This window comes from Camponotus vicinus, unplaced genomic scaffold (assembly GCF_025532165.1).
Source record: "Camponotus vicinus isolate PSW18456_S1 unplaced genomic scaffold, iyCamVici1.0 SCAF_10, whole genome shotgun sequence".
In the NCBI taxonomy this organism is placed as follows: domain Eukaryota; kingdom Metazoa; phylum Arthropoda; class Insecta; order Hymenoptera; family Formicidae; genus Camponotus; species Camponotus vicinus.
Window position 1 is genome coordinate 8,388,138 of NW_028141946.1, and position 21,768 is coordinate 8,409,905.

At 32.5% G+C, this 21,768-nt stretch overlaps 4 protein-coding genes across 21 annotated transcripts in view; 1 reads left to right on the top strand and 3 right to left on the bottom strand.

Moving 5' to 3' along the window:
* The window catches only part of Rim (Rab3 interacting molecule), a 68,093-nt gene extending 64,085 nt beyond the window's left edge, over window positions 1-4,008 (bottom strand). For 5 of the 15 annotated variants that reach the window (XR_014435523.1, XR_014435525.1, XR_014435526.1 and 2 more), the window contains exon 1: window positions 1,384-4,004. Coding sequence is in view for 3 of the 15 variants with exons in the window: in XM_083080791.1 (XP_082936917.1) it covers window positions 1,384-1,499 (116 nt within the window). In the remaining 12 variants the exon portion in view is untranslated. Of the gene's footprint in view, window positions 1-1,383 lie in introns of all 15 variants that reach the window. The other 10 variants (XR_014435520.1, XR_014435516.1, XR_014435519.1 and 7 more) reach the window with 4 other exon arrangements.
* A 4,549-nt stretch (window positions 4,009-8,557) lies between these two features.
* LOC145961056 (exostosin-3-like) lies at window positions 8,558-17,066 on the bottom strand. Of its 4 annotated transcripts, XM_083080888.1 has the most exons (14): window positions 16,850-17,066; window positions 16,718-16,764; window positions 16,327-16,623; window positions 13,517-13,772; window positions 13,065-13,288; window positions 12,452-12,992; window positions 11,531-12,372; window positions 11,205-11,420; window positions 10,878-11,088; window positions 10,550-10,806; window positions 10,333-10,460; window positions 9,981-10,257; window positions 9,652-9,756; window positions 8,558-9,555 (listed from the first exon to the last, which is right to left on the bottom strand). In XM_083080888.1, the coding sequence occupies exons 5-14, from the start codon at window positions 13,218-13,220 to the stop codon at window positions 9,451-9,453; spliced, it is 2,838 nt and encodes a 945-aa protein (XP_082937014.1). In that variant the 5' UTR covers window positions 13,221-13,288; window positions 13,517-13,772; window positions 16,327-16,623; window positions 16,718-16,764; window positions 16,850-17,066; the 3' UTR covers window positions 8,558-9,450. The 4 variants fall into 4 exon arrangements, with proteins under 4 accessions (XP_082937014.1, XP_082937017.1, XP_082937016.1 ...); XM_083080891.1 differs by lacking the exons at window positions 16,718-16,764; window positions 16,850-17,066 and having other exon boundaries at window positions 16,327-16,633; XM_083080890.1 differs by lacking the exons at window positions 16,327-16,623; window positions 16,718-16,764; window positions 16,850-17,066 and adding an exon at window positions 13,876-14,015.
* Window positions 16,260-19,613, top strand: Sccro (defective in cullin neddylation 1 domain containing SCCRO). Its single transcript, XM_083080893.1, has 5 exons — window positions 16,260-16,441; window positions 16,915-17,128; window positions 17,219-17,387; window positions 17,468-17,681; window positions 17,783-19,613. Exons 1-5 carry the CDS (start codon window positions 16,268-16,270, stop codon window positions 17,945-17,947), a joined length of 936 nt encoding a protein of 311 aa, XP_082937019.1. The 5' UTR covers window positions 16,260-16,267; the 3' UTR covers window positions 17,948-19,613.
* Window positions 19,614-19,881: 268 nt separating this feature from the next.
* Window positions 19,882-21,497, bottom strand: LOC145961059 (uncharacterized). Its single transcript, XM_083080894.1, has 5 exons — window positions 21,014-21,497; window positions 20,680-20,918; window positions 20,344-20,505; window positions 20,213-20,281; window positions 19,882-20,079 (listed from the first exon to the last, which is right to left on the bottom strand). The coding sequence occupies exons 1-5, from the start codon at window positions 21,138-21,140 to the stop codon at window positions 19,903-19,905; spliced, it is 774 nt and encodes a 257-aa protein (XP_082937020.1). The 5' UTR covers window positions 21,141-21,497; the 3' UTR covers window positions 19,882-19,902.
* Between the last annotated feature and the right edge of the window lie 271 nt (window positions 21,498-21,768).

The window sequence follows — 21,768 nt, forward strand, 5'->3', positions numbered from 1 at the left end:
TTTTTGTGCGAGTTCAAAAATGGCGGAAATATCTTTTCACATCTGCTTAAATATTTTATTATATATGAATACATATTTATATAGAAAAAATAATAGATGTATAAAAAATTTTAGTGTATCAAAAAGTCGCTAGATTAATAAAATTTTTAACCCAATAAAATATCAAATTTATAGATTTATAAAATTTTTAATCTAATAAAATATCAACATTTTCTTCGTGATTTTTATTTGACACTGTGCAACTTCACGATTTTTTATCACGTCACGTTAAATGGCACAAAAACGGTCGCAATTATCGAAAGCGCGACAAACAATATCGACCACACGCATCACGATGCTTGAATATTATTACAGGCGTTTGACCAGCCTGGCAATATCCGGTGTAATAGAGAGTCCTAAATACTCGTGTGAAAGCCCGCGTTCTGCTTGTAAAACAATACCTTCATCGATAGTTTCGAATTCATGTCGCAAGCTATGTACGGCGGCAAAAAATAGTATACGTTCATGCTCTTTTTAAGACTCAATATTATATATATCCACATATATTTTGTGATTATTATTGAGAAAAGTTGTGATAAAACTTGTAGTATAAGAAATGTTTAGTGATAAAATTCCTATCTATTTATTATATAATAAATTTTTCAATCGTTATTTTCGTATTTTACTAGATGATACATATAAAGGAATGATAATATATAATTGTTGGTATATATCATTACTTAGATAAACAATATAATTGAATTAATCATTCGTAATATGATTATTAATTAGTTAATTATTAATTAATTATCATACTGATTATATGCACATAATGTTCTCTCTAATAAAATACATATATATCGATTTTTTCGATATTATTGTACAATATTGTATAATATATTGTATAATATATATTGTACAATAAAACAATATTATGTATAAAATATTATTAATATTTCCTTTTTATATATACATCATGTAAAATAATTTCATCAATTATTTTGTGAAGAAAAAATTTATTCGAAATCCTCTTAAATTCGAAACAATATTTTATGAGAAAAAAAATTATTTTTTGCGATAAAAAAATAATTATTAATTAAAACTTAAAAATAATTATTAATTAATTACTAATTCTTTTGTGTATTTTTCTTTGCTTACGAAATTTTAAAAAATGATGAAAAAAATGGAGTTTATATACATAATATATATCAAGTATCTATGAAGATTTTAATTACATCACTTTTCTTTTATATTACTTTCTAAAAATGTGCAATATTGTAAAATCATAATACATATAAAATTTACTCTAGCTCCGCTTAATTTCTTAATAAAGAAAAGATACGGTATTGACACGGATATCCGGGTGAGATTTTCGAGAGGCAAGCATCGAGAGACAGTACATACCTCATAATCTCGTGATCCTGTTCCTCTTCCTCCTTTTGGCGCATTAAAACACCCTCTATGATGCGCCTCTCCTCGGGGGTGAGGTGCGACATGTCAGGCTGAGGTAGCTCCGCCATCACGATGGCGGTGTACGCGCGTGCACGGGGTATGCGACGTGGGTATGACGCGGGTGTGTGACAGGCCGGCGCACCACCGACGACGCCGACGTCGACGGGACGTTGCCGACGTAATACCGACGGGGCCTACGCTCCCTCCGCGTTTCTCCTCTACGACGAGCGTCGTCGACGACCGGGACGATATACAACCCTCTACGACTACTACGAAGCGCGGCTTTCGTCCTGGGGAAGTCATCCGACACCCGTTGACCGCACCACCGCACCGCGACGCGGAAACGCGAACGCACCGGAGTTACGCTGTCGTCGTCGTCGTCGTCGTCGTCGTCGCGATTGCACCACCGTCGTCGTCGAACGTTGCACTCGCGGCTCGCGCCAATCGCGACGCGACACCACCTCCGTCGTGGTGGTCGATGACTTCGGGATGGCCTCCTCTGTGCTACGGGATAACGATAGGAGGTGGACGTCCTTAGACTCGGTCGCTCGGCTGATCCGGCGCGACGTCTGGCGCGACACGGGCCTTCTTCCCTGCCGCTGATGCTGATGCTGCGGGATACTGCAGTAGGGCAGTAGTAGCAGTCGGGCTGGTCTCATGCGAGCGCACAACGTGCTCGTGGCATGGCCGCGGGTGTCGTGCTCCTCCTCCTCCTCGTCGTCGTCGTTGTCGTCGTCGTCGTCGTCGTCGGCCTCCTCGTCGTCGTCGTCGTCGTCGTCGGTGTCTCTCGTCGTACGATTACCGCCCGTCGCATGTGTATGACAAATCATGTTCACAGGCTGTGAGGAGGCTCTCGCATTCTCTCTTGCGGCCCGGCCTCACGCGCTGCGCTGCCCGAATGCACCATCGGACGATACGCTGTTCCTTGCGAGCGTACGACACGCGACCCTCCTCGGCTTTGGTCGAGCTCGGCTGGAGAACCGGATCCTCCTCGGAGGTTCTTTGGTCGCTTCGACGAGGAGGGTCGAGAAACGACCTCCGAGGGAGTTTCGCGGGTGCTCCGATAAGACGACAGCTGGGTGCGATCTGATGATGAACGCGAGTCCGCACACTCGGAGCGATCGAGTACGATGACGCCGTTTTCCTCGGGCTCCGATCACCGGATAATGGCTACGTCCCTGATTCTCTGGGAAATTCTGTAAAACCGCATCGATTGAAAACGAAAACGGGTCACTGGGTTGCCGCCGCTAAAGATAAATAGGACTTTCGTGGCGGTAGCGCTGCGGTTGTGTCACATCGACGTCCTCTTCTGTCGGATTCTTTCCGTTATCTTCCGGATAACACCGCAACGAGACGATGCGCCATCCCAACTGTCAGAGCCGCGGAGGTGCCTCTGGTATTCGGTCTCGTTGATCCGTCTCGTTAACCGGATCCCATCGCGTTCGCGAGAGACATGCTCGACGACCGATGATGGAGCGCGTTCGCGCACAACCTGGCCACTGGGATCTGGAGGCCTTTCTCTCCGAAAAGGTCCGCTCGCGCGATTCACGTGGCAGCCGACACGACAATGGCGCTCCTCGGCGCGCCTCTAACGGCCGTCGCGACGCCCACGCAGTCGATCGTCCCCGAACAGTTACACACCCACGACAACCGTTTCCCCAGCTGACGACGGAGGGGGTTCACCGCTGCTCGCTCCAAGGGATTCGCCGTCTCTTCTATCGTGGCCGAGGTGTCGTCGCGCTCATCACCATCCTCGTCGACTTTGTCCTGATTGTCGACACGAACGCGAGAACGCCCTGGTCGTTGCGAGGGTTAAACACCCATCTCGGGCGTTACGACGTTCTCCCTCTCTCTGTCTCTCTCTCTCTCTCTTTCCTTCTCGCCTCAATTCGCTCGTATCCCCCTCGATGCTCCGCGTCGAGTCGTCCGAAAACTTTGCGCGAAACGGCCAACGCTCGTCTCGCACTCGACGAGGGTGAGGGAGCGCCAGAGGGTGCCTGGCTGAGTGCGCACTGCGCGGCGCCTCGCGTCGCGACGCCGCGTTGCGTTGCGTCGCGTCGGCTCCGAGTATCCGACGTCGCGTCGCGCGTGGCCCTTCCGGTACCCCTTTCCGTCGACGACCGATGCGACGATTCACGATGGCACGACTCGCGCGAGCGAGCTTATCTCTCTCTCTCTCTCTTTCTTTCCGCGCGCACCCCCTCGCGATTAGATTGACAGCGCGGCCACGTCGACCTCCCTCCGTCTCTTTCCCTCTCGGGACAGAAGGTTATCCCGCCATCCCCCTCTCTCCAATTTCCCCCCCTCTCTCTCTCTTTCTCTCTCAAGGTACCTGGCTATCCGTGTCGCTCCCTCTCCCTTTTTCCCTCCGCGCTTCGCGGACGCTCGTTACCTGCTGACGTCTCGCGGCCCTCCCGTCTTGCGGCGACGAACGGGGCGAACGAGGCTAATTTCCGGTCGCGAATCGACGTCCTGTCGGTGATGCTCACGTCGACATCGAGGCGCGAACCCGCATTCCTCGCGAGCGATTCTTCCGAGTCGCGACGTATATATCCCTCGCTCAGAGACCTCTGTCGAGGGGGTGGTCTTATCGCGCCCGCGTGGAACCGCAGTTGCGCGAACCGAGCCGCTTTTCCCTCTTCCCGCCGCCCCCCCCCCTCCTTTTCCCGTGTACGAGATGGCTCGGAACTCGCGCGCGCACTTTCTATTAAAAGTCGCGTCAAGAATAATGATTGTTTCGGGATCGAGAGGCGTCGCTGAGATTTTTACATCGATATTTTTCAAATTTGGAGACTTTCTCAAGATCCCTCTCGAGATCTCGGTTGATATATAATTATATGCAAGAGCATAAACATTAAAATTTCATCTTCTATTCTACTTTAAAATAGGCTTATTTCCACAAAGCATTTATTTATAAATTTACCAATCAAATAATTGATATAATTAAAAAGTTTGAAAATTTATTAAATTAAATGACGATATTTTTAGAAATAAAAATTGAAAAATTCTCCCAAGGAATCTAATATAGGAAGAGTATTTATAGTATTTACCCTATATGTGTATGAACTTTGGTTTCACGTAGATGACGATTAATGCCGACGAGGAGAGATGGGAATCATCGAAAGTGGAGAGACGCTGTCGTAAAGAGCCGGGGATTTGATCGGGTCTCATGCAATAGTAATATCACGTGGTTACGCGTACGTGTCGATCACGATCTCGTGCTCGCGACAAACGGGACGCCTGACAAATATCGCACCTTCGCGCGAGCTTAATAAATAATCGGATTGCGGCGTACGTCCTGACCAATCGGCGAACGGAACGGGACTTACGTCGCGGAAAGTATCGTATTGATCGACGGACGGACCAATCTGGCGTGAACTTGAAGAGGATCGCAATCGCACGGCGCTCTATTTGAAATAGATCCATAAGAGCCATAAGAAATCGCTCTTTAATGTTTCAGGGAAAGAATCGACGAAATTTCTCAATCTTTCATATTAGAATTCGTTAAAAAAATATTTTTAAATATTTCTCTATTTTGTGCATATATCGTAGTCATCGTAAAGTTTATTTCGAGAGCATAAAGTAAAATTTGCAACGCCAGAAACATTGATTTTTCTATTTTTTCCTGAATTGTGCAATCACTCGTCAATATTCCCTCATGTATAATCTAAAAAAGACTCACCGGAAAAAAACTCGTGTTGCAAATTTTTCTAAAGACATGTAAATTTCAAGATTTTCCAATCATGTACCAGCGTTTGTGAAAACAACCGTGAAATTCAACATATACAAAATAAACGCAATATATAATTATATTAGAGTCGTTTGTATAATTCTACGTGAAATATTCGGTAAATCACCTCACTGTGCTCTTCAAGATCGTAGAAACTTCTGATCGGTGCGCGCCATTTCTTCGACATTGCTAAAGTTTTGTATGGTCGGATACGTCACGTGCGACGCGCTCATATTCGCATATGATAGTCACCCAGATTTCGAAAACTTCTCTTTTCTTTATCGATGAAACAAACTTAACGCAAAAATATCGAAGAAGCAACGGTGACATAATAATAATGCGCATATTTCTCTTTCTCTCTAAAATTATATAAAAATTAATAAACTTCAAAATTTCATTAAAATGATTTAGATAAGTAATCTATATTGTATATCTATCTGTATTATTTAAAAAATATGTAAGAAATTGATTCCTTTTGATGCCATTGCATAATCACAGTTATAAATTTATAGCGTACTTTGTTACAATCGTGACGCATGAATATAATGTAAATTAATGTCGGAGTCATTGTTGATCAATATATAAATAACTTTGGTCGCTCGATATAAGTTTGCGATACCGCATTTGATCGTGCATAACGGCATGTTACTACTGCGCGTCTGACTATTCACACGTGTAGCTACTGTTGACATTTACTACTGCTTGTCATACATATCTTATATTATACAGGGTGACCCATTTTAACTTAGGCAGCCAAATAACTCGAAAAATAAGCAAGATAGAGAAAAATGTTTTAGACAAAAGTTGTATGGTTTCGAGGGGGCCATAAGATGGTATCATTGGTTTGACATTGAAGAGTCATTTGAAGGTCACGTGAAGGTCACTTCAATTTTTTTAAATGGAACATCCTATATATTTTTGTACATTCTTGTAGCTCATCTCGAGAGCTTTCCAAAACACTATAATTAAGTACATTTTCGTTAAGTACTTTTTGAGTTATGAGGCTTGAAATAATTTCTTAATTTTACATAAACCGTAAAATATCTTGTAAAATATTCATTTTTCGATTACCTTACCTTAATAGTTTTATGTACAAAATAATGAGAGGAATCAATTGGTGTAAAGAAAACACATAGTTGTTTCGAAGAAAAAATATGTAATTTGCAATTAACAATTCCATATTTTTTCTTAAAAACAACTATGTGTTTTCTTTACACCAATTGATTCCTCTCATTATTTTGTACATAAAAGTATTAAGGTAAGATAATCGAAAAATGAATATTTTACAAGATATTTTACGGTTTATGTAAAATTAAGAAATTATTTCAAGCATCATAACTCAAAAAGTACTTAACGAAAATGTACTTAATTATAGTGTTTTGGAAAGCTCTCGAAATAAGCTACAAGAATGTACAAAAATATATAGGGTATTCCATTTAAAAAAATTGAAGTGACCTTCACGTGACCTTCAAATGACTCTTCAAGGTCAAACCAATGATACCATCTTATGGCCCCCTCGAAACCATACAACTTTTGTCTAAAACATTTTTCTCTATCTTGCTTATTTTTCGAGTTATTTGGCTGCCTAAGTTAAAATGGGTCACCCTGTATAATGTGGTTACTTACTACTTACGGGATGAAATGGAAGACGACAAAGAATATAAAATATGTTTGTATGACGGTGTAGATTTTTATCTCGTCTCTGTGATAATTTTATATCATCTTATATTTTATATTATTTTTTTCCTTTTAATTTATATATTTTTTTGATAATTAATTTGCATACCAAATGACATATTTCTTCCTGTGTTTCATTTGTGAAATGTCTCAGCAGTATTTAGAACGATAAGCAATCGATAAAGAAATTTAATTTAAATACAAATAATAAAACATAATCTGTTTACATTCATTATAGTACCAATGTAATCCTGATATAAATTATTTTAAATTCTAACAAAGAAAGCATCCTTATTTCTAAACTGAATGAAAGGATCAAGGAATCTAGAATCAGACACAATCTATATCTACTTTTATCACATAATATTTCAGAATTAAAACATCTAGTTTGCATGCCAAATAAAATAACACATAGAGCATCTATAGTTTTTGCATAATTACTATACATAAGTAATATACATAAGTTTTTTAATAATTACTATACATAAAATTCTTTACATCAAGAATACATGGCAATTACATTAGACAAATGTTCTTGCACATTCATAATATTATACAATAATATAATGGATATTCAAAAATAATATTACACAAGATATAATCGATAATATCTCTAAAATTTTAAAAACAATAAACACTTTTTTATATATTATATATAATATTGATCAAATTATTTTATAAATAAAAAAATATTTTAAATATGTTCAGATTGCAGTAGATAATTTCTCGAAAACTTACTTTTTTAACAATGTACTAAAAAATTATTATTAATTAATGTAAATTTGTTCATACATATATACATAAATTATAAAAATTTGGCACATATCAGTAATATTATATATAAAACATATAATAGACTATAACATATCACGAATATTCAAAAATATGAATACAGACATACGAAGAAATAGAAATAGAATATTCAGATCTACACAAAAAAAGTTTTGATATTTAAAAAAAATTTCCCATTTCTTGTCTCGTCCTTTTATGGCGAAAAGAGATGAGTGCTTGCCGCAAAAATATTATTTTCAACTTTGTTAATGCCAGAGAAATATGATTTTCAAAAAATAAAAAAGAAATACAAGAAATTTTTTTAGATTTCAAAACTTTGACATTTGATCATTATCTATGTACTCTGTGCAATGTTCTTTATTAAACATATTTCGTTATTAATCCTATGATTAAGAGATGAAATTAATATATCCTTTATATAAATGCATTCTATATATACAAATTCTGTATATTTAACATTGATCAAATTTTACTTTTATCTAAGAATGCGCGGCTTGCAAAAGTATTTTTAAAAATAAATTTAATTACATTTAAATAAAAATCTAATTAATCCTTATAATCATCTTTTTTAAATATACAAAAAATTATTATATAGGAAATTCATTTTTATATTAAATGTGTGTGTAAATTTAAATAGGGCTTTGCTTTCATATTTTCAAGTATACAATTTCATTTATCAATATTCTTAAAAGTATTATGTAATGTTTAAAATGCCACAATTAAAAATTTATGAAAATAATAATAAATAAAATGACAAATAAATAAAATATAATATTACACAATATATATATACTATTATCATATTATGTAGACATATATATGATGTTTTATATCAATTGTAAAATAGAAAATTATAGAAATGTAAAGTATTTATATATAATGAAATATAGAAATTCATAAATTCTAATGATTCTTATGTGTCTTAATTAGATGATTATAATTTGTGTGTGTATAAATTTCAAATTTTTATGTTCTTAACTATTTTTGCTTGTGTTGTTAAAAAATTATATTGTGTTCCTAATTTTATTTTAAATATAATTATTTTGATTTTAATACACCCTTTTCCTTTACTATGTACAATTTGTTTATAATATATATGTATACAATATATATATATATATATATATATATATATATATATGTATATGTATATAATGTACTTACATGCTACTAATCCCGGCAGTATTAATTTAATTGTTTACTGTATTATAAAATATAGTATAATGAAACTATATTTATAGAATATAGTATATATTAATATAATATACTCTAATCATATATAGTATATTAATTTATAAAATTTTCTGTCCTTTTGGAACGCTAAATGTTTCAAATTGCAACAATGATTGACATTTAAAAAAGAAAAAGAAGATATAAAATAAGAAAAATGAAAGAATCATTTATAATTCATATATAATATATATAATTCATATAAATAATGCCGCCTATTTTATATCATCTTTTCTCTAATATTATTCATAAAATTATCTTGATCGTTTATAATAATTATTATTAAACATCTTGCAAAAATAAAAAATGAACATGATTCAATTATATGAGGACAGTTCTGCACTAGTCACTTAGAAGATACATTCAATATTTGTTTAAAAGTCTTAATTATTTATACAATTTACCTATTCATTGCCATTTTCTTAATAAAATTCCCATTATATAACTAAACTCTCCATTATGTCTCCAACTTGTTATATACATTTTGTAAACTGTCTCGTATAATAGTTTAGAACTGCATAAAATTGTGTGTGTATCAAAAGCTTATTCTACAATACATACACAAAAGTCTATACAGGCGTGTTGTCTCTTCATATAAATTTGAAACATTTTTGCTTGTCATGTGGTATTCGTGTCTTAAACAGTATGGAATCCGCTCGATATTGTGTATTCAATAGAGGCATATATCCAAAAACCTAAGATTATCATAGATTTAAGATTATATTGAATAATGTATATTATATTGTCTCAATTTGTTTTATATAATGAATAATTAAAAATTTTTTATTTACCTGCGAGAAGAAATTAATACATTTATGTCTCTCTTGAAAATGTGTATCATCTTCCGAAAGCGAAACTGGACAACCTGGACATCTGAATGTCCAACGTGATGTTACCTAATACACAGATATTATAGTGTTACAAAATCATATATTAATGTATTTATGTAAATTTATAATGTTTAATCACTACAATATACAAATAGAAACAAGAAGCAAGAATTGCAACATTTGTATAAAATCTAAATCAAAAGATTTAAAATATGATTTAAAATATTAGAAAGAGAAAATAATGTAACATTAAATAATTCTCTTTAATATTACTAAAGATGATATCTTACTTTAACTGGTGGTTTTCTCGTAAGATGGGATATTAAGAAATTCATAGCTATGTCTTCACAATTCATATATTCGTCGACTTTATCTCTTATTGATTGTGGTAACCAATATGTATATAGATATGTATAATGTTTGTGGATGAAAGCAGCTCCGGTTAAAACCATGGATAACTCGCAAGAATAATTAGAATTATAATTCCAAGCATTACGATAATTTTGGTCCCATGCATGAAAGCGACCAGGAAATCCAACTATGCGATCTCGATGTTCCCTCCATACTCTGTAAATATCATATGCAATAGATATTAAAGATTATCTATATTGATTGATAAGGCTATGTATAAAATCGACTTACCTGAAACCAAACATAATCTCATCATGCCTCAAGTGAGCGTCATCATCAATAGAAAGGACGGCTTCTGTCTCAATTGCATCAAATGGAAGGAACCTATTATTCAAACTATTTCTTGGAGCTTTTATTACCTGTTTAATCATATTTAAAAAATACTTTTATGCAATTTTTAGAGAGATGCGTTTTACAGAATAATAGATTACGCTTATATGTATATTACATTTATTGGAACGCCGATATCAGGCCATTTCAGATCTTCCGCAGGTGGTTTCGGACTATTCCATACTATTAGTACTTTGTTCAAATAAGGCAAACCATAAAGACGCGCTAGAGAATTTATAAGAACTTGTTCTCTTTCATATGTCAATATCACAATTGTGAACTGTTCTCTTGGATAATTTCCTCCTAATGATTCGCTAAATTCTTTTCCGGCACCTCCAGCACCTTTGCCAATGGGCCGGAAGCCGACTTCTGAGCCTATGAAAATATGGAAAATACAATATACAATTAAATTAAATTTATATAAGATTTAAAAATAATAATCTTACCAAGAAATTTAGCATCACTAGGAAGAATGGTATCAAATGGTAATTGTGGATACAAATTAAATGGATCCATCCAATCATTCCAAATTTCATGACCCTGAACTAATAATGTTGTATAGTTTCTCTTAAAAGCCGGAGATGGATAAGGTGGTTCTAAGGGGCCTAAGCTTTCTTCAGCTTCAGGTTCAGCAATGATGGTATCTGACTTTAAAGGCTTTTAAAATAAAATAACATGAATTATATATACATATACATACACATATATATATATATATATATATATATATATATATATATATATAAAATTTTATCACATTAAAATATACATACCACAAAACTTTCGTTAAAAACACTGGGACTGGGTGTTTGAGGCGCCGGTAATGGAGGTATACCAAGTCTATCTCTGACTACCGCTATAGTAGTATCCACTACACTTTGAGCGGTACTCATATAACGTTCCCATGTTAATCTACCTTGTCTTCGCATAGTTAGAAGATCGTTGTCAGGAACAGCACGCAATAAGAAATGCATTTCGGTTACTCTAGCCTAAAATTATATTTTGTTATATATTATATATTGTATATATATTATATACATGTATAACTTTGGTTCAGTATCATGAAAATCAAATTTGGCAATGCTATAATGAAAATTACCTTAGGTAAAAAGATAACAGCTCTTCTCCATGTTATAACTTCATTATAATTAAGCAAGATCTGATCACCGCCGAGAATAACTGGTATTGACCCGGCTCGTAATGCTTCGTACAATCTTGCTTGCATAGATGAAGTAGTCAATAATGTGACATTACTAGGAGCTAAAATCAATGCAAATGTCGATTCCTTTAGTATGGCTCTTCTAGACGAATCAGTTCCACAGAGCGACCAATCAAGAGTTTCCATGGGTTTGCTTTCCACAGAGGCTGGTATACATTCAAATTGAATATAAAACTTATCCAAAGTTATTCCATTACTCATATCTTTCAAATGTTGAATTATGAATGAGTCTATATTATTATCATCAACCACTAATTTTTCCAAATCTACGTCCGAGTCGTCGATTTGATGTGTCATTGGAGTGCCTTTAAAAGTTCTCATTTCTCCCTGAAAGGACAACAAATATTTTCTTCTCGCAGGCAACATTTGTGCACATTCTTGCCAAACATCTCCACCAGGTGGTCCCAGAATTGGTGGAACGATTAAATCAAAACCATTGCGAAACTGATTTCTATGAAATGTTGATTGCACTATCATTGCTCTCCCAGTATCTATATTACTAAAAATATTCCCAGAATCAGCAGATAAATCTCTCCGTGCAAGATTTAACAATATATGATTTCTACCATCTCCTCCCCAATAGGGGAGTGCATGCAGTTTTTTTATATCTAAAGGCTTGCTATAACGTTGATCACTCTTCTGTTGGGAGCTCAATGCTTCACCAACTAAAACTATATAGATACATGCCTCTGCTGGATTTCTAGTAAGATGCGGATTGTAACCTACATATTATAAAACAATTTAGCATAAACATTATCAAATAAAAATATTTTTAATTATTTGTTCATACATGTCACTTACCTAATGTTTGTTTAATGGTCGTTTTTAAGAAACCATCTACATCCCATCCTAAACTGACTACTGAGAATTGATCCGGATCATACAAGTACACAGGAAAGCCACTTGTTAATGCACATCGACTATGATCGAAACAATTATACATTTTACACGATCGTGGATCTGTACTAGGTAATATAATTGGAGTAGTATTAATCAATATTCTCTTAGGAGGTGCCAATTCCGGCGTATTCCTTTCAACTGCTTCTCTTTGTGCTACTTGTGCTTGTTCCACACTTATTTTTAATCTGTCAAGATCTGTTTGTTGATGCAATAATTCTTGCTTTAATTCATCTATCTTCTGTGTCAAACTATTAACTTCACCTTGAAGTCTTTGCCTTTTAGCACCTAGATCTCTCAATTCGTTGCTCACTGAAATTTTTATATGAAACATTTCCTCTATTCGCATCTTCAATTGTGACGCTTTCATGGATGTGAAATCTTCAAAAGCTTCCAGAGTCGAAAACGTTCTATATATATCTCTATCTGGAGCATCAGATTCCACCTAAAAATAAATTCAAAGTTAATATACAAATCACAGAATCATGAAAATTCTTCCCTTTCTTCTTGAACATACTTTGGATAAATAATAGTGTGTAAATAATGGCACAATAAATAAAACTATGGATGTCAAAATTATTATTCTCGACAGCTTGATGTGTGAAAGCCATTGGCACATGTCTCTCTCAGAGTGATGATAAAACGGAAGTGTTTCATAAATATTTCCCGCCATATTTATATTTAACTATTGCATATCTTCATCTATCCAGCTGGACACTTCGACATCTTTGTTGTAGATTTCTGCAAATAATAATACACATTTGAGCACACGTTAATAAAAATTTAAGCTTAACGAGATAAAATAACAATTTTATTTTATATATATATATATATATATATATATATATATATATTTATTTTTATTATATATTTTTATTTTATATATATATATATAAAATTTGTCACATTGCTTACATATCTTTCCATAAAATTTGATTTAAAAAAAAGCAATAATAATTGCTCATATACCTGCAAAAAATCACTATCAATGTTGATATTGTTGTAACATATTATCGTATCATCAATAACCTATAAGATTCAGTCTCTGCCGCTTTGTCGACATCGAAACTGAGCAGCATCACAATGATTTGATAAATAAACATGATGAACGCGAGACGAATTTTACGACATTTTGTTCTTGTCTAATCTCAACGAATGACACTTATTATTAGCGAAATCGCATCTCCTTTCTCATCTTATTCGCGGTCGCATATCGGAGTCAATCCTGAAAGACAGAGTTCCTCACTCGCACTGTTCCTTCACACATATATTTCTACTGTATATTATTTATTTTTAATAAAATTTATCGTGCCATAGATTTAAATCACGTTCATAAAACGGCGAAAGAGTCGCACTGTGCCGAATAAAAATAACCATTGTTTCAATTATTTACTTGTGTGGACACAGAGAGAAGACTGAGAGCTGAGAAGTGTCATAAATAAGAGAGGTTAGGTTAGGTTAGATCAAAAAAATTATCGTTTGACAGTTGGCATCCCTGCAAGATAGGCTGCGCAGGCACTGCGCGCGCGTATACAAAGTAAACTTCAAATCGCTTCTAGCCTAACCATCTTCACGCGATCGACTTTACTTGAATTGCATCGCGTCACATCGAATTATGATGCGGCGCCGATTTGCCCGAACATAATTCGGGACATCGATGCTGACATAATTCCTTTAAATCACAGATATAATGAGATTCCCTCAATTTAAATATTAATACTTTAAATTTTTAATATGGCAGAAAAGTGCAATAGATTTAAACCCTATATATAAAGTTTTTAAACTTTTTATTAAAAATTAACACTTGATTAATTTCATTACAAAATGCTAATTCCCCATCCTCTGAATTAATAATTTTCTTCCATGATTTTACTATGATTATTTTAATTTTTATTACTTTTATAATTTTATTTTCTATAATTTTATTTTCTATAATTTTTTTATTCTTTAATAAAATAACTAACCGATTCTTACTTCAAGGTCATTTAATAGAAATAATACGCGTCACTACTTGTATTCAGGAAAATGGTGAACATTTTCAACATTTATTGTAACATACTCAAGGTCACATTAAAACCAAATGTAAATAAGCCTAATTAAACGATTGTCGTCTACAATAATTAATCCTAAATTTTTCCTTGTGTAAGTAATACAGCTAACAGTATTTTCAACATAACTCCTGAAATAAGCATTTCCGCACCTATGTCCATATAACATTTTTTCATCCTTCAGGTGTGAGGAATATCTCCTTAAATTTTTGACACACCTTTTTAGAACACCTTGTATAAAGAAATAATAAATATATAAATATATAAAGATAGAATCAATTAATCATATTGGTCATATCCCATACAGCACAGAATATTGCAGCAATATTGTTAATATTATTGTAACATTGCAGCAACATTGCAATATTACTGCAATGTTCTGTGCTGTATGGGATATGTCGACTTGTCCGAAAAGAAAGAGAGAAAAAATTGAGAGATATTTTTAGTTTTCTTTAGTAAAGGATGCAAATATTTACTCATAGTCTTGCTTTTCTTTTCCTCTTTCGCGCGATTTCGATTCAATATATATAACGTAGAAAATGCACAGTATATTGGATTCATTTTTATATATTCCCAGCAAACACCAAGTAACAGTTATATAATTGTTAGTTATAATTTCCTACTCAACAATATAATTGTTATCTAACACATAACAGTTATATAACATGTAACAGTTATATTGTTGAGTAGGAAATTATAACTAACAGTTATATAACTGTTACTTGGTGTTTGCTGGGTTCACACTAATTTCGCGCGGTCATTTTTTTAACACTTACAATACTCATGTACATATACTGTGGTCCATATTCTGAATCTTCTTTTATCGATAAAAATGCCTCTAAAAGTGGCTTATAGTCAATCAGAAGACTTATAAGCCACTTTTAGAGGCACTTTTATCGATAAAAGAGGATTCAGAATATGAACCTGTATCTTGTTCTTGATGTTTACTTTTAAAAGACGAATAAAGAGGGGCGAATATAGTGAAAATGAGAGAGAGAGAGAGAGAGAGGGAGAGTGAGAGTGAGAGGGGGGGTGGGAGAGAGCCACAACTTATTTAAAAAATCAAAAATTTATTTATATTTATATGTTATCCTCTGAGAACATTCGTGGATATTGGTAGTTCATGTCCACGTTTTTAATGTCCACTGAGGGAGTATCGCTTTCAGGGATCACCTATAAAAGCGAACCATGACACCTCTCAATCTTCTCTCTGGTGGACATTTATTTATCGTAGCACAAAATCGATTATCGTCATCGTATCGCTTGACACACACACAGCTGTTCGATTCACGAGAATTATATCGCTCTCGATACGAAACTCGAAACTTCGAGAGGTATCTCCCGCAGAATCTTTTTGTCTCCGAATTTATTCTTGTCAGTAAAATGTATATATTTCCTCCGCAAATATATCTGAATGTCAATGATTTAAGGGAACGAATGTGCTTAAAAATGTCGAAATATTTTTCGTTGTAAAAAAGAAGTAATATCGATTAAGTTATAGCTAACATATGAGAGGGAAAGCCAGAAAAAATTGTTCGGATGTTAATCCAACGTTGAAAAAAAGGAATGGATGAGTAATTTTGCCATACGATTTCGCAATCGCCCCCTTAAATAACCCGCTGTATCGTATCATACCGTCCTGGTTTGCTACGGTAACGTTTGGTGGCATTCCATGACATATATGTATAGATATATAATATATATACATATATATGTATATGTACATCTTACTCGATGTATTTGCATTTCTCGAGACCTTCACAGTCATGCGCATGTTCATGTTGAGTGTAGTGCGAGGGGAATAATATTTTGGCTTTTTCGGGGGCCTAAAATTAGCCGGAAAATGGTAAGCTTTTGAAAAGGCGCGATTGTACGTCAACGAGACAACCCTTTTCATCAAGTTGCCAGTTAATCAAATCCGGCTTTCTCACTGAGATTTCGACCTTCCGCTTTCACGCTACCACAATAACCTCTTGTATACGATGTTAATGATTTTCGCATTTTGGCTTTTCCTGTTTTCCTCGGCCCCTTTTTAAGAATATGTTGAATTAAAATACTATTTAAGGCAACGTAAAATTATGTCCAAATGTATTTTGATTGTGTCATAGAAATCCTCTCGTACCTTCTTGTATATATCATATTGTATGATGACAGAAAGTGGTCTAATTCCTTGAATAAAAATATAACAGATATTATTTAGAAATGTTTAATGATAATTATAAAGTCTAGAACTATATGTCATCTTTGTACGCACATTACTTTTATAATCGAGTAAGTAACGAGCCTTCAAAGTGTGATGCTATTTCGTTCAAATTGCAGCATAAATTAAAGTTTTCACAAAGGGACAAAGTGAAAAAATTTATAACATTTACACAAACTGGAGAGCAAACTGCAATATATTGTCTGGCCCAAAATGATTGGAAGCTTGATCTGGCAAGCGACAACTATTTCCAAAATCCAGAAGCTTATTATAAAGAACCAAAAAATTCTGTTGACAAGAAGAAATTGGAAATATTATATAACAAATACCAAGGTAAAATTGCAAATATGATTACAAATTTTTAATTCATTATTTATATTCAGTATTATAAAAAATAGTATATAATCAACTATACATTTATAGATCCAAGTGAACCCAATAAAATCACCGCGGATGGTATTATGAAATTTCTGGATGATTTAAATCTCAGTCCTGAGAGTAAATTAGTTTTGATCATTGCGTGGAAATTTCGTGCTGAGACACAGTGCGAATTCACTAAAGAGGAGTTTATGAATGGAATGATAGACTTGGGGTAAATATCAATTTTTTCGTTGTCTATGTATAACAATCATTAATCTGAATTATAATTACTTTCATAATTATCTTTTTCAGTGTGGATAGTATAGACAAGTTAAAAGCGCGTTTAGGTAGTTTAGAAAATGAATTAAGGGATCCTCTAAAATTCAAAGATTTCTATCATTTCACATTTAATTATGCGAAGAATACAGGACAGAAAGGTTTAGATTTGGACATGGCCATTGCTTATTGGAATATTGTATTAGATGATAAATTTAAATTTCTTCAATTATGGTGTCAGTTCTTACAGGTAAGTGCATAAATTTGAATATTATTTTTACATTTATTTTTGGTGCATAAAGAAAAATAAAGAAAGAAAGAGAGTTTAAAATAATTACTGATATCTTTTAGGAACATCATAAAAGATCAATTCCAAAAGATACATGGAACTTACTATTAGACTTTGCACTTATGATCAATTCAGATATGAGTAATTATGATGAGGAGGGTGCTTGGCCTGTATTAATCGATGATTTTGTAGAATGGGCACAACCTCGAGTTCGTCAATCTCTTTAACGTTATTTTCTTTTTTCTTTTTTTTTTTTTGCAACACTCGTCTAAATCATTCATCATATAAATAATAATTTTATTTGTTCGATCATAAAACATATATTTTTCAAGTATTTTGTTAAACATTTTTTTCCAATAATTTAACAATAGTTTGCTTTTTTCCATAAATTATTATGGATAAATTAATGTTCACCATATAAAAATCATACTATATAGCATCTAATATGGATTCTTAATCATGTATAATATATTGCTTTAGTAGATTTTATTTGCTAAGACATATATAAAAAGTGAAATATCTTTTGAGTGTTTGCTTAAAAAATAATAACGTTATTTACTTATATCATAAATTTAATTTATATGAAACCTCTATATTAATCACATAGAGTACCACAAAATTGTCATATAATTGTAAAATAATCTGATTGTAATTTTTTATTTATCTTTAAAGAGAGAAAATAAGCACATTGCCTTGAAATTGATCATATATTGTACAAAGTAATATGATGTATAAAATGTTCATTTACATATGAAAATATGGTATAAAATTGCTCAATTACCTCTGCCAAATACATGCTCATGTATTTGTTGGTACTTGCAAGCAGTTCTTAAAAAGAAAGAAGATATTTAATTTTCAAGCATTTTTTTAAAATAATGTGGTAATTGGAAACAAAATTGCTAGATTAGGCTATGTTCTTGTAGATAGTAATTTCTAGAAATTGCGTTGTTGAAAATTGTTATTAAATAAATTTTATGATACTCTCTATTAAACATTATACAATAATGTACATAAGAACATAAAAAGAAAGAAATCTGTATTTTAGAAACATTATTCTATTTCGGCATTCTACTTATCTTTTATAATTAATGAAATTACAGAAAGAGAGAGAGAGAGAGACAGAAAAAAAATTATGTTTTGTATTTTAGATGATTATTTATTATTGTATCTCTACGACATATAATTGTTCTAGATAAAATAAATTATTATTTTTTATAAATTCAAAAAATAATTCTTACAATTGTAATACAATATAACATTATACTTTGTAATGATATTCTTTATATAAACAGATTTGATTCTCTTGATAAATTTGTCATTTTATATGTTAGATATTGCTTTCATCACAATGTTTTTTATAAAGCCATATATTTGTTTCCATGATAATAGCCAAGTGATTTTTACATATACAAATTATATGCAAATTATAGAATCATGATGTAAAAAATTATATATTATCACAGATTGAGAAAAAACTAAGCTGTTAAGAAATCAAAATATTGTAGTGACACTTATATAATATTACAGAACTACGAAACTTTCGAGTAAAATTGTATTATCCACACACGTTTTTGATTATATTTTATAAACATAATGTGAAATAGATGAGGAAAGCAAATTTTAATGAGATATCAGCGTAAACTAATTAATATGTAGTTGTAACATATCGCCAGAGTTACATTTGTCCTATGCTAAACTCGTTCAAGAAAGAATGTATATGATATATTACTTTATCATTTAAAAAATAATGTTTTTGAAAATAGGTCAGATTATTTTATTAGTTAATAATTTCGGTATTGTGTAAACAATAAAGCGTTTCATCAGCCTTAGGAGAGAAACAGAGAGAAAGTAAATTGTACATAATGTAAATAAATATATCAGTCTTAATCTCTACATTCAGTTTGTCTGTTTAAAAACTGCTGCTAAATATACACCGTGTATATTACTTATATATATATGTGTTTAAATAAAAAATTCTACTAAGTATATACGATTATATTTGGTGTGCATTGTATATGTATTACTTATATATCATTTAAGAAAATAACAGTTTTATTTATATTTAAGTTTATACGCGTGTATGTATATATATATATATATATATATATATATATATATATATGATATTGGCAATAAAATAAGGTAATAAAATACCTCAGTATTCAGTTATAAAAATATATAATTATATCTTACAGGATTGTTGACATTCGCATAAAGCCTTATTATTGTGACCACTGCAGTCTGCATTATAAGAATATAAAAGAGCCAATTCATATTTATTAGCTTGTGTATTGTAACAATTCTTTAATACTTCCTGAGTATACCAATTGCATAGCAATTCCAATCTATCAATAGTTGTCTGTATCATATATTTTCACAATTATTAGTGAACTCTTGATTTATGCTTTATGTTGCTTATAGTTTTAAGTTGTTCTTTTTCTATGATATATATTTAAAAAATAAACTTTTCTTTTAAAACTATTTCTGCTTACCTGGGCAATGACTAATCCACGATTTGAATTATTAGCAATGATGTGACTGTGCGAATCAAACAATGTTATCTGTGGATAAAATTATTCTATATATATATTCAGACATATTTTCTTTCGATTGAATTACTTACTTTATAAGTAATTTCTTGAAATATGAATAATATAGTACGTCCGCATGTGATGAGCAGCATAAATAAAGTATGAGATTTTGGAATTTTATACCATTCATATAGAAATGTATTTATATTTTTGTATAAGCTTGTTCCTATCTCTTCATGAAAGACATTAAATTTCTGCAGCAAAATTATTATACATATGTAACAATAAGCGTGAGAGATGTATTTATAAAAATTGCATTCTATTTGCTTAGATAGGAATGAAACGCAGAATCAATAAAAATTTATTTGATTGAATATTATATTAGAATATATATAATTTGTTTTGAGTATTACTGATATGTGTCATACCCATTCTTTTAATATATTTAGGCTTTTGCCCCCATATTTCAGAGCTTCTTCGGTACTCAAATATGGATGTGATATAAGTCTTTCCTTAATGAGCCATGCATGAGTTGCATTACCCTCTATCATTGCTTCTGCTACAATAATATTCAATCTCAGACAGTTCTCTATATCGTGAATCAATAACTGTTCTCTTGATATTCGTGCGGCCACAAGCAAACATATCAGCGTACAAGCTTCGCTTACTGAAGAATTATTTGATACATCAAAAAATAAATATTTAATTTATATGCTTAATAATAAAATATATGATATAAATAACAAAGTGATGTATAATTACTTTCTTGTCCTGGTGGATAACGGCTTTGCGTAAAATCGGAGTGATACCACAATACATCTATTTCATGATTAGAACAGTCTTTTATATATGTTGGGAAGTGGCAGCTAAATAGTGGTGGTAAAGTCATAATTATCAGAATATTTCTTATGTATTATTCCATACGTTTCCCATTACTTATTAATTTTGTTACCAAATACATTTTTCTTTGTAGATTTTATATTTCCATTTCAAAAATATTTGAAAATATTAAGACATTTTGGATGCCAAAATTTTGTTCAATAATACAGTTTATGTGATTGTGTTCTAGGATGAAATAATTGAATGTCAAGAATAGCTGCATTCAATAGATATAAGTTAAGAAATTACCTTGTAGCAATAGAATCGATCAACTTAGTTAAAAGAGAACATGATTTAAAGAGAAAATATGTTTAAATAATAACCAATATCTAAATAAACATTTCATATTTTTATATTTCTTAAGTCACTGCACAATTGACAAGGATAACATAGTTTTTTGACAATATAGTATTTTAAATTGTGCCTTTATCCCTAGAAAATATTTCTATCAGAAGTAATTTTTAAAATATTCAATATTCATTTAATACTCATATAATAAACATATTTCATTAATTCAATTTTTATGACATTCTTACTCAATTGCCATAACATATATATTGATTATCAATTAAATATTTAAAAATATTTTTTTTAATTTGATAGATTCCATCATTATAGAAGTATAAAAAATATGTTAA